This window comes from Oncorhynchus masou, chromosome 29 (genome assembly GCF_036934945.1).
Source record: "Oncorhynchus masou masou isolate Uvic2021 chromosome 29, UVic_Omas_1.1, whole genome shotgun sequence".
Classification (NCBI taxonomy): Eukaryota; Metazoa; Chordata; class Actinopteri; order Salmoniformes; family Salmonidae; genus Oncorhynchus; species Oncorhynchus masou.
The window spans coordinates 48,576,139-48,589,223 of NC_088240.1; the positions used below are offsets into that span (position 1 = coordinate 48,576,139).

At 42.0% G+C, this 13,085-nt stretch overlaps 1 protein-coding gene across 11 annotated transcripts in view; it reads right to left on the reverse strand.

Annotated features, from left to right (window-relative positions):
• Positions 1–3,816: 3,816 nt before the first annotated feature.
• LOC135519935 (LIM domain only protein 7-like) overlaps positions 3,817–13,085 on the reverse strand; it is a 134,802-nt gene continuing 125,533 nt past the window's right edge. For 8 of the 11 annotated variants that reach the window (XM_064945172.1, XM_064945173.1, XM_064945177.1 and 5 more), the window contains 9 exons: positions 12,603–13,015; positions 11,247–11,303; positions 9,341–9,390; positions 8,808–8,966; positions 8,217–8,412; positions 7,335–7,685; positions 5,845–5,953; positions 4,934–5,036; positions 3,817–4,454 (listed from right to left, as the gene is read on the reverse strand). In XM_064945172.1, coding sequence (XP_064801244.1) covers positions 4,432–4,454; positions 4,934–5,036; positions 5,845–5,953; positions 7,335–7,685; positions 8,217–8,412; positions 8,808–8,966; positions 9,341–9,390; positions 11,247–11,303; positions 12,603–13,015 — 1,461 coding nt within the window. In that variant the 3' untranslated portion in view covers positions 3,817–4,431. The remainder of the gene's footprint in view (positions 4,455–4,933; positions 5,037–5,844; positions 5,954–7,334; positions 7,686–8,216; positions 8,413–8,807; positions 8,967–9,340; positions 9,391–11,246; positions 11,304–12,602; positions 13,016–13,085) is intronic. The other 3 variants (XM_064945178.1, XM_064945180.1, XM_064945181.1) reach the window with 3 other exon arrangements.

Genomic DNA, 13,085 nt, shown 5'->3' on the forward strand with positions numbered 1-13,085 from the left:
AATCGTTGGGCCTCGACGCCATCTTGTTTCTGGGCTAACAGCCCATTAGTTCAAAACCTATGCTCACCGAGTTTCGTCTTCGAAGTCTTTTCCGTTTAGGAGAAATGGCCATGTTGTGATTGGTGATGTTTTGTACATTTGACATAAGATTCCATTCGCCATCTGGTGGAATTTACCGGGACAGCGGAAAAATGACCAAAATGTCTGAGAGACTTAGTTCGATGACTTCCTGGAAGATCTGGACCCGGAGCACGGCCCGCCGCCGTCGGCAAATTTTAGAAACATTCGCGGACGTCTAATAAGCGACCGTACATTTGCAATATGGAGATTCTCATCGATCATACAGCAAATATCGAAAAGTGACCTTCAGGTATGTAAAGGAATTACAAAAATCAGAAATAACGATAAAATTAATCACGTACCTTTGAAGATCTTCATATGGTTGCAATCACAAGAGTCCCAGCTATACAATAAACATTTGTTTTGTTCCATAAAGTCCCTCTTTTTATCCCAAAACCCAGTTTTGTTGGCACGTTTTGTTCAGTAATCCACTGGCTCAAAGGCTGGCTCAAATTTGGCTCAAATCCACTGGCTCAAAACATGCAGACAAATACTTCCTAATAGTACCGGTAAAGTTTGTCGAAACATGTCAAACGATGTTTAAAATTAATCCTCAGGTTGTCAATTGTCTAAATAATCGATAATATTTCAACCGGACAATAGCGTATTCAATAGAAAGGAAAAACAACGAAGAGGCACACTCGGACATGCGCAAAACCAGCACTGCATGATTCTACAGTCTTCTTCATTTTTCTGAAAACAAACCTGAAACAATGTCTTCTGGTGGAAGCCATATGAACCCGCAATCTGGGTCCTAATCCATTAGATACTCTATAGGCATTCAATTGAAAATACCCACTTCCTGGATGGATTTTTTTTCGCCTGCCATATAAGTTCTGTTATACTCACAGACATTATTTTAACAGTTTTTGAAACTTTAGAGTGTTTTCTATTCAAATCTATCAAAATCTTCTCATCCAGATGTGAAAATACTGCCCCCAAGCCATAAGATGAAACCTCTTATGGCTGCGATCCCTGTACAGGGATTAACATCAGGGGAAATTTCAGAGTGACAACTAAAAATACAATGTCGTAACATTAAACATTCTTGAAAATGCAAGTGTCTTACATCCTTCAAAACATTAGAATCTTGGTAATCAAACTATGTTTTCCGATTTAAAATAGCTATTACAGAGACCAAATACCATGCTTTTGTTTGAGAAGAGCAATCAACAACAGAAACATTTTCCGCCATGGCAGTTTTTACACATTCACATCTGAAGGTAAAATTATGACTTACATTCTGATATCTTGCTCTTATTTCTCTTCCTGAGGGTCCCAGTGATCAAATGAAGTGCCGTTTTCTTTGATGAAATCCATTTTTATAGCCTAAGTCGAAACATTTTGTAAACTGATTGTGCCGTGAATTCCATCTCTATCAATTTTTTACGGAGCATTCGACGTAATTACACACCGTAAACAATCGTTTATCTAGTCATGGTTGGTTTCAGCGCATTCCTCTGGATGTTTGCAACACAGCTAAAAGTCATTGTTTTTTTGTGGAAGTATTGACCGAAGTGAACTGATTTGAAGACAACGAGCAATTACTTCCTTGCGCACCAATAATTTTAGCGAAGCTTCATTGATTGAATGTATTTCTGCCCAATAACCACTGATCTTCTTGAAATCTAGCTGGGTAGATAGCCAATGAGCTGAGGTAAATGCCAGTATGTAATGGTTTTTGGTTGGACCACCATTCCTTGTTTGTAAATGCACGCATAAGGAACTCCATTCTTGCCTTGACTATCAGAGGAGTTGCTGTGATGCTTGTTACGTGCAGTAGTATTTCGGAAAGTTGTATTTTCAATGATTTCAATTGCAAATAAATCAGGAAAAGCGAAGTCAAAGTCTAAAGTGAAAGTGAAAAAGTGAAAGTGAGACAGATGTTTAGTTTGAGGAATATTTGAGTGTTATGATTCAAACAGAAACTGAGGAGCTGTTTCAGCAAGGACAGGACGTACTTCTGGACGGATAAGTGCTAATGCCGTTTTATGAAATATAAATATATATATATATTTTTGCAAAAAGAAAAATAAATATATATATATTTTGCAATTTGCAATGAAATGTGAGGTTTGTTTGTGTGTGTGTGTGTGTGTGTGTGTGTGTGTGTGTGTGTTGGTTTGTTTGGGTGTGTGTGTGTGTGTGTGTGTGTGTAAATATGTATGTGTGTATACAGTGCCTTGCGAAAGTATTCGGCCCCCTTGAACTTTGCGACCTTTTGCCACATTTCAGGCTTCAAACATAAAGATATAAAACTGTATTTTTTTGGTGAAGAATCAACAACAAGTGGGACACAATCATGAAGTGGAACGACATTTATTGGAAATTTCAAACTTTTTTAACAAATCAAAAACTGAAAAATTGGGCGTGCAAAATATCCAATAAATGTCGTTCCACTTCATGATTGTGTCCCACTTGTTGTTGATTCTTCACAAAAAATACAGTTTTATATCTTTATTTTTGAATCCTGAAATGTGGCAAAATGTCGCAAAGTTCAAGGGGGGCGAATACTTTCGCAAGGCACTGTATATGTGATATTCCATGTTAGAAATACATATTTTCAGATTATATTTTCAATTTTTTTATTCAAATGGAATGGAGTAGAACAGCAAACACACACATGGCCACTGCGCCTGCTACTCCTCCCCATTTCCATATGAAATAGCCATTGGGTGCTGTTCAGGGGAGGGCAGGCCCACAACAATGGCCAGAGTTGAATGGAACAGCACTTCACAGTGACTGTTCCCTCTGCTCTATACCATACATATCTGTTTATTTTATGTGATGATAAAAGGCTCATACAATACAAATATTTTTTAAATGTTATCTTTCACAGTGATAACGACTCCGAATGGGAGCCCCCGGTGCCAAGCTGTCCCCTCTACCTCTGCCCCCAGTGGTGTTCATATGCCACAGTTCATTACTGCAGGCATGACTGTGCCTCAGGGCCAAAAGGGCACAGCATGGAGGCGTCGTTGTGTTCTGTGTCGCATGAACTGCACCATTGTTCAGTTTGCCTATGCTTTACACCGGAAAGAGACTGCTATTGGACATGACACAGGCAGCAAAATATTGTGTAGAGGACTTCCAAAGGGTGTACTGTTTTAAAAAAAATATGTATTTTCTAATATTTGTTTAAACATTGTTTGTGTGTGTGTGTATTAGAATTACTTTTTGATATGTTGTATATAGTTATTTGCACTGTTGTATATAGTTATAGGTCATTTCACCAATTCGGCCACTTGGGTACATTTGGGAAACTTGTGTGGGACACCTGGGTGACTTCATGCTAAATGTCATGTAGCTCACCCATTCCTGAAGTTATCAGTCTGAAACTTTGCACACCTACAGTTGCCCTCTTTGCACACCTACAGTTGCCCTCTTATCCATCAAAATTATCTCCAGCATCCTATCTGACGGTGTGGCTATTCTAGTACATGTGAAAAATGATGCTACAACAATAAAAAAACGATAGAAAGAGCATAAGTTTTCTTTCTCTTTTCTTCCACCAGATCTACTGTGTTATATTCTCCTACATTCAATTACCATTTCCACAAACTTCAGAATGTTTCCATTCAAATGATACCAGGAATATGCATATCCTTGCCTCTGGGGCTGAGCTACAGGCAGTTAGATTGGGGTATGTCTTCAGGCGGAAATTGAGAACAAGGGATGCAGCCATAAGAGGTTAAATATATTTTCAATACATTTTATTTAAATAATCTCCCCCATAACAAACCAAAAAGGCACATCGATAAAAATAAAGAGTCAACAACAAACCTTAGTCAACAACAAACTTGTTGTAACCAAAAGATTTGTAGGCGAAAAGGAGAATAAATCGCAGACTTCCCCCAGCCTAACATGAAAACTCTTACATCTCTGAAGTATGAAGTAATCAGGATCAATAATCTCATGAACAAGACCAAAATCAATTTCCAGTATTGTTTCGTTAGGGTTGCAAAATTCCCAAACTCTCCACCAGTGATTTCTGATATTTGGGAATGTTTTCAGAATTTTCCAACCCTATTTTCAGCTAAAAGTCTAAAACTCGCAGGCGCATGCACATCCCTACTACTTTATACAAGCAACTGGTAAAAATAATACGTTGATATCAACATTTTCTCTTTTTTTGGTCAATCTCACCCTCTCAAGTGTACAGTAGAAATAAAGAACAAGATAGTTGTTAATTGAAGAATCAGGGCTTTTTGTCAAATCACAAAACCACATTAATACATCTGAAGTTACATCTGGTTGCAGTGTTCATGGGTTGTTGTCAAGTAGTCCTTTATCTACTCTAGTACAGCGTTGTCACATGGACGTTGGCTGTCCAGCTAGAGGGGGAAGAAGATAGAGGTTATAACACAATACTATTCGATAACACAACAACACAGCATATCACTAAATGACACGGCACGACTCAACATAATATAACTGACATGACACAACACAGACAATAGTAACAGGAGCCCTGTTACTATTGGAAGATACCGGTCAGGTATGCCTATGGAGTTTTTATAAATGGTGACAGGTAGCCTAGTGGTTAGAGCATTGGGCCAGTAACTGAAAGGTTGCTAGTTCAAATCCCTGAGCTGAACATTTTGAAATGATGTGCCCTTGAGCAAGGCACTTAACCCTAATTGCTCCAGGGGTGCTGAACAATGGTGACCCCACTCTCAAGCGGAGTTGGGATATGCAAAAACATATTTCCAATTTACACATGTACATGTAAGCACCCACCAAATTATTATTATTCAGCTTTGATTCTAGTTGGCTCACATTTCAGCTGGTACCCAGCAAAAGTCATACTCACTTTTGAATCGCATGTAGCAGGAGTTACAGTAGAGCTGTCGGTTACGTATTCTGACCTCAGCTCCGGCCTCCGATCCTCCTAGGTCAGACTTACAGTCGATACACTGGAGGATAGGGAGAGAGGGAAATGGTCAATGAGGGCTAGCCCAGATCCCTCACTCCCGGGTGGGGAGAGGAGAGGAAAGTTGGCCCCTGGACAAAAGACGAGTTCCACAGAAAGAGGAGCCACGGGGAGAGTGCTAGACATATACCCATGGAGCCACAACCAGATAGACAGAGTCCATGAGAGACACCTGACACTTGACTGACAGACAGAGAGACCACTGAGATTATAAAAAACTGACAGTTCATGCCCAAGTATACATGTAGAGACTTTTGGAAGCTCGTCATGTTGTCAGCAGCAAGTGTTGGTGATAGGTAATAGTGAGGTGAAGGATTGATTATTGAGGTTTGGCACAAATGCAGTCAGATTTCCTGAAATGCTCATAAAACCATGATAACAATGTCCCAAACTGTTTGCCATTTCTGCAGCAAGTCATAGATCTTCGGGAATTTGGAAGAGCTGTATTTTTCAATTAACTAAATAGTGAATGGAAACATTACTCCAGTCATGTTACACTGGAAACCTTAATTAAATGGTAATGATTGGCCACATTGGAAAAGTCGTCAACTATCCATCTTACAACCCAGTGGGACTTTGGGCTTCTGTTTCCTTGGTTTTGTGTGTATGGTTATAAAGGATCAGACCAGATTGTGATCCATTCATGCTGGTTAGGTTAGTATAACATTAATCAGGATCAAGTTGTCCATATTAGTACAGTCTCATTCCGTGGATAAGGTTAGTACTGAGAGGATCAGGTAGGTTTAGTCTTTGCTATGGACCAAGTCCGGTCTTGAACTTTGAACTCTCACCTTGAAACAGGTCAAATGATAGCAGAGTCCCAGGGACTCGATGATCATGGCAGCTCCCTTGCCCAGCACCGTGTCACAGAGCGTACAGACTTTCTTGCCACTCACTGACCTGAGAATACAGAATGCAGAACCATAACTTGACTGGAGAACACAGACACACAGACTGGAGAACCGAGAATATACATGCCCTCCCACGCACCATCAACCACACTGGATAACTGAGAATACACACACATTCCTATTCAAACAAAAATACTTTCATAATTGTTCATGTTATATGTGTATTGGATGGTCATCTCCCTGACCAAGGCCCTTCTCCCCCGATTGCTCAATTTACCACAGGTAGACTCCAATGAAGTTGTAGAAACATCTCAAGAATGATCAATGGAAACATGATCCACCTGAGCTCAATTTTGAGTCACTTAGCCTACTCGAATAGAGAGGAATGTTATTTATGTTAGCTAGCTGGCTATCCAACACTGGAACTCTTCCAAGTCGAGATAAGCTTTTGGTTTTATTAATTTATTACCACTGTGGGCCGCCTGTGTAGATGCTAAATTGCTTGCTGTACCCTGAACTGTGTGATTGTAGTGGATTTACTAATGAGTTAGTTCTAGTAGCTATGTTGACTATGACGTTAGCCAATATGGTTGACAACGATGTAGGCTGTGTGCAGTGGTTAGCGGTTATGGTATGAAGGTTTAGCTTGGAGAGGTCAAGACAGCTGTTGTGTTGTGCACTGTCCACAAGCGAAGGGAAAAAGGTAAACGTTGATGAGAGAAGGAATTATACAATGAGAAAAGTGATAGTGCTGTTTGTATGTGGCTGCTATGAAAGTGAACCGTGTGTGTGGTGATCAGGGGTGTATTCATTCTGTCAATTCTGTTGAAAAATGTTTCTTAATTGGAAGCAGATGAAATGGGGATAGACCTACCTGAATTTGTCCAATAGAAACTCTTGGAATGTTTTGCAACTGTTTGGACTAATGATTACAAACTAGATCAACTAGATGTAGGCAAGAGTGTGCAACGCGGTATTGAATGTGTCACTGTCACCTTGTTTACTCCAATTTGTCTCTCGACATGTGCACCTACGTGATACACTTTCTTTCGTAGGCTAGGTTGCAGCAACCTCATGATGGGTATAGGGATAATATGAGTGTCATGTAGTTGCCTAAACCTATCAGTTACATTGAGCTGGGTGAATGGAATATGAATGATAGTCATTCAATATGCTGTAATATAAAAAAAGAAAAAAGAAACCGTGGTTCACGTTTATGGTGAACACAAACGCCTAAGCACCGACATTTTGATGCATGTCAGCATTTGTTACTTTGAGCAAGGGCTTTTGGTGTTATCCTTAACCCCAGATCGAGAATCTGACTTTTAGCTCCGATATCTGACATTGTATCAGGGTTTGGGAGCAAATCTACCGACTCAGTTCTTTGGCAAGCAGCAGTGTGCCATGTGATTGGACGTTGGATGTTTTACCTGCTGCGTTGCTGTGAGGATGGGCGTGACTCGGGTTCGGGGCCAAGAGAAGGGGTGGGGGATGGCGAGGGTGAGCGCAGGGACCAGGAAGATAGGTTACACCCCCTGGCCTCTCTGAGGGAGCTCATGGAGAGGGAGGAGGGCAGGGTGGCTAAGCCAGGACGACTTCCGACCCCGCTGCCATAGCCACCACCACCGTAGGCAACACCACTATAGGAGGATGTAGTTTTGAGGCCAGAAAGGGCAAAATGAGGCCGGCTGTAGTTGGGGATGGACGAGGTGCTTCCCGGTGTCCATGACGAGCGCCAGGAAGAACGGGGCGCAGTGTCCAGGTTGTCCAGAGACTCGCCTCTGAAAAGTTGAACAGATTACCAGATGTTAGCGGGTTAGCGTAAGCACCCAAATAGCCTGGATACCACAGGCCATTATGTTTCTGATTTAGCCAACTCTTTTGATAACTGCAACAGAAAAGAGACTGGCATCCAGGCTAGAGCCCAAAATGTTAAAGTCACTAAAAACAGTTACTTCTACTAAAATAGTTGTTGTAAATTATGTGTTAACATGTTACACACACTCATTCAAGCTAGCATTATACAGCATTAAACCCCTGGTGACCCAATCTAGGCAGTTTAGTGTGCTGTCCATGTTGGAACAGAGTAGTCACAAATCCATGGAAGGCGTGTCAGAGTTACTTGGAGTTGGTGTCAGAGTTATGTGGAGCTGTCCTAATATGGACGCCCATGTGAGTCCCAGGTAGAGTACCTTCTAATAGGGTCATTGAGGCTGGCTTAACCCCTATCAATCATTCAACACACACACTGTACTTTACTGATCTACTTCCCCCATGCCAGCGGAGCTCCAGTCAAGCCCCAGGAAGAATACCTCCTGATGGGGCTGGCAGTGGGGTCCTTGCTGTTGGTGGTGCTGGTGGAGCGTTGGCGGATCCAGCTGTTGTCTGTGGCCAGGTTGGTCTTCTTCTTCATCTCCTGCAGGATCTGCTGCCTCTCCAGCTCCGCCTGGGGTATGCTCTGCTGGCCCTTCCTCCCCAATCCTTCGCCTATCCCACAGCTGCTAGTCACTGTGGGCCAATGAGAGAGAAGAGGGAATCAGAAAATAAAGATGAGTCAATGGGAGAGGAGAGGGTGTCAGGGGATAGACATGAGAGCCAATCAGATTGGATGGAAGTCCAGAAATAGACTGTAGACCAGTGATTCATCCAGGAAACACCAATAAGACCAGTGATTCATCATTGTGACAGAGCCACTGGAGAGGACAGATTCATTTTCTGTATTCAGCTTCAGTGACCAATAGGACATGATCAAGACATATTATAAAAGCTGGAAGTGTCTGTTTATATATTCATCCATGCTAAACGCGATTGATCGGCTGAGCTTGTTGGTTGACTGGGTCCTGCATTGATTAGACAGGAGTGGTCAGGAGAGGTCGAGGAACGGTCAAGGTTGTGAACCACACCTCTTTCTGGCTCTCTGTATCTCATGGCGTTTAGGATGTTTCTCCTCTCCAACTCCAGTTCTGATACAGCCCGGAGACTCTGGGCCTTTTTGTCTGCTTTACGTCTCAACTCCTCTTCCAGTAACCTCTGGGCCATGCCTCCCGAGCTGCCGTACCAGCCTGGGCACAGTGTGTACAGTATTCACACCCACTGACATAGAGTTACTTACACGGGTACACACACACACACACACACACACACACACACACACACACACACACACACACACACACACACACACACACACACACACACACACACACACACACACACACACACACACACACACACACACACACACACACACACACACACACACACACACACACACACACACACACACACACACACACACACACACACACACACACACACACACACACACACCTTCCCTCCCTTGCTAATTTGAGCAGCTAAGTAATGGTTCAACTTCCACCGAATGTCAATAAGGATGAACTACTATTGATGAGGACATTAGTAAATCCCCACTGACCCTTAGTTTTCTCCACGTCATCCAGCTCTGGAGTAGATTTCGACTTTGCCCTGCCAATCACAACAAAACACATTTAGGGGCTGATAATCAAGAAAATTCATTATCTCTCAAATCAATGTACACTGTAAAACACATTATTGATATACTAGTCTACGTCGTACCAAATGGTAACCTATTCCCTACAAAGTGTACTACATTTGACCAGGGCCCTTGGAATTCTTTGTATTTTCAAATGCGTACAGTTCAATACATGAACACATACAGTACATGAGTGGCCTGCAATGGAAATAAGCCTTCAGGCTTTGTTGCATAATCTCTATGATACCACTTTTTTACTTTACAGTGCATTCGGAAAATATTCAGGCCCCTTAACTTTTTCCATTTTTTTTTACGTTACAGCCTTCTCTCAACAATCTACACACAATACCCTATAATGACAAAGAAAAACAGGTTTTTAGAAATGTTTGCAAAAGAATTTGTACAACAAAATGTAACATTTACATAAGTATTCAGATCCTTTACTCAGTACTTTGTTGAAGCACCTTTGGCAGAGATTTCAGCCATGAGTCCTCTTTGATTGACGTGACAAGCTTGACACACTTGCTTGACACACTCCTGCGTTGTCTTGGCTGTGTGCTTAAGGTCGTTGTTCTGTTGGAAGGTGAGCCTTCAGTCCAGTCTGAGGTCCTGAGCAGGTTTTCATCAAGGATCTCTCCTTACTTTTCTCAGTTCATCTTTGCTTCGATCCTGACTAGTCTCCCAGTCCCTGCCACTGAAAAACATCCCCAGGGATGGTGTCAGGTTTCCTCCGGATGTGACATTGGTCGGAGAGTCTTTAGGAGCCTTTTGGCAAACTCCAAGCAGGCTGTCATGAGCCTTTTACTGAAGAGTGGCTTACATCTGGCCACTCTACCATGAAGGCCTGATTGGTGGAGTGCTGCAGATATGGTTGTCCTTCTGGAAGGATCTCCCATCTCCACAGAGAAATTCTAGAGCTCTGTCAGAGTGACCATCAGGTATTTGGTCACCTTCCTGACCAAGGCCCTACTCCCCCGATTGCTCAGCTTGGCCGGGCGGCCAGCTCTAGGAAGAGACTTGGTGGTTCCAAACTTCTTCCATTTAAGAATGACGGAGACCACTGTGTTCTTGGGGATCTTCAATGTCTTTCCAAATCATGTCCAATCAATTGAATTTTACACAGGTGGACTCCAATCAAGTTGTAGAAACATCTCAAGGATGATCAATGGAAACATTTACATTACATTTACATTTAAGTCATTTAGCAGACGCTCTTATCCAGAGCGACTTAAACAGAATGCACCTGAGCTCAATTTCGAGTAACATAGCAAAGGGTCTGAATACTTAAGTAAATAAGGTATTTCTGTTTGTTTTTTTTTGCACAAAAAAACATAAACCTGTTTTTGTTTTGTCATTAGGGTGTATTATTGTGTGTAGATTGCTGCCGAGTTATTATTGTTTTTAATCCATTTTAGAATTAGGCTGTGATGTAATATTTTTGAGCCATTAGGGCTATGGTCAACAGTAGTGCCCTGTTTTTGGAATAGGGTCCCATTTGGGACATGGGCTGCGCTACACATTTAGTTCTGTTGGTTAAGTATTGACTCTTAGAACATAATGTATTAGTTATAGGCTGAGGCATGCTTTGCGTTTGCTAGTAACAGACCACAGATTTTATGAAGGCAATTAAGTCATACTGTATGTTTGTCTGATTGCAACAGAGGCAAAGCCGTGGCCATTCTAATGCATACAGACACGCATGCACTCAGAAAACTGCAAACCCAGCCCATCTGGCACTCAAGCAAGACGTAAGCAAATAATCTGAGTATTTTATTTTATTTTTTAAGTATTTGATGTTTAGGTTGGACCTTGGCAGACACACACTGACCTGTCTGCTATGGATATCTCAGGCTGGGCCTTGGCATAGCCATAGGAGTCCCCGACCCTGCCAGCAGTTTTGCGAAAGGGTTATGGGGTTACAGCAGTATAAAGATAATATAGATAGGGAATACAGACAGACAGACAGACAGACAGAGAAATAAGGAACAGACAGATGGACAGACAGACAGACAGACAGACAGACAGACAGACAGAAGAAACAGACGAACAGACAAGGACAGACAGGACAAAACGCATACAGAGAAGACAAAACACAGGCAGACCATTAGTGGGGTTTAGAGGTTACAATACAGTGTAAAGTAAACAGGCAACAATTAATTATTAATGAACTAAATGGTAATGTTTAATATACTGTAGTGAGTTGGTGTTTACAATAAGCATTTGAAGATTTAGCACACACAAATCTTAAAGCCTTTAACATTATGTCTGTAACGACAAAAGCGCTACAGAAGATAGCTTGCTTCAGCAAGACCACTACTGTTATCCGCCATTCTTCTTTTTTATCAGTGTGCTTGCTTCAGCAAGACCACTACTGTTATGCGTCATTCTTTTTTATTAGTGTGCTTGCTTCAGCAAGACCACTACTGTTATGAGTCATTCTTCTTTTTTATTAGTGTGCTTGCTTCAGCAAGACCACTACTGTTATGCGTCATTCTTCTTTTTTATTAGTGTGCTTGCTATTTTTATTATCCATCAATTTAATTCTTTAACCTCTCTTCGCACTTGCCATCCCCCAACCACTCTTTATCTTTCCATCAACCCAACTATGAGTACTCAAGCACGGGTTTTCGGAAAGGCCCACTATTTAACTCATTCAACTTCTGTTCAGCTTGAACTCTACATTTGCCAATTTATCCTCCTCCCACTGCCAGATTGTTTTTTAGACTGCACACAAATGATACGTACTTTTTCAAAATTAGGGGAGGGAACTGGGTAGGATGGGAAGGGAGAATTATGGAGGAAAAACAACATTATTGCAAATCTTTATCATTGTAAAAAGCATCATTGAAAAACTGGGGGGGGAAAATACAAAATTCTGGTAATGTATACTGGAGCATAATCTATAAGTGACTTTGTTCGGCTACATAATCAATTTTTGATACTTTAGGATAATTTGGACATGATGTGTGAAAAATGCTAACATAGGTACAACGACTTGCATTAGATTAGTGCCACAAATGTTAAAATGTTAGCATTTGGAAACAGTGCCAGAGAAACTTAAACAAAGCATGGATTGCTGTTATACCTTGTCCATAGACTGCTTACAGGGTAAGGAAACCAATATGTAATTTTGTAATTTGGGTGAATTAAACCTTTAAAGAAAATACATATTATTATTATTAACCATTGCTGCTGCTGCTGCTCCTGCATTTTCTCTTTCTCCCTGTGTTGTTGTTCAGCAGCCTCCTGGCGCCTCCTCTCCCCCCTCTCCTCCTCCTTTCTCCTCTGCCATCTCAGCTCCTCCTTTTCCCTCTGTCTCCTCTCCTCAACCTCCTGCTTCTCCCTCCTCTTCCTTTCCTCCTGAAGACGCAGCAGCTCTTGCTCCCTCTCCTCCGTCCTCCTCCCCTCCTCCCACTTTTGCCGCTCCTCCTCCACTTTCCTCCTCTCTTCCTCCTCCTGTCTTCTCTGTGCTTCCTCCTCTACCCTCCTCCCTCTTTCCTCCTCGTGGGCTTCCTTGTCCTCCCAGGGCATGGTAGGCTGGCGGAGGGGGGAGAGGGGGCTGATACTCCTGCTGTCCATCTCCAGGCCCCTCGGCACCTGGGGAACAGACAGTAAAGGGTTCAAGCCAAAGTCCTGAGTTACAACCAGAAAATTACATTGCTAAAGT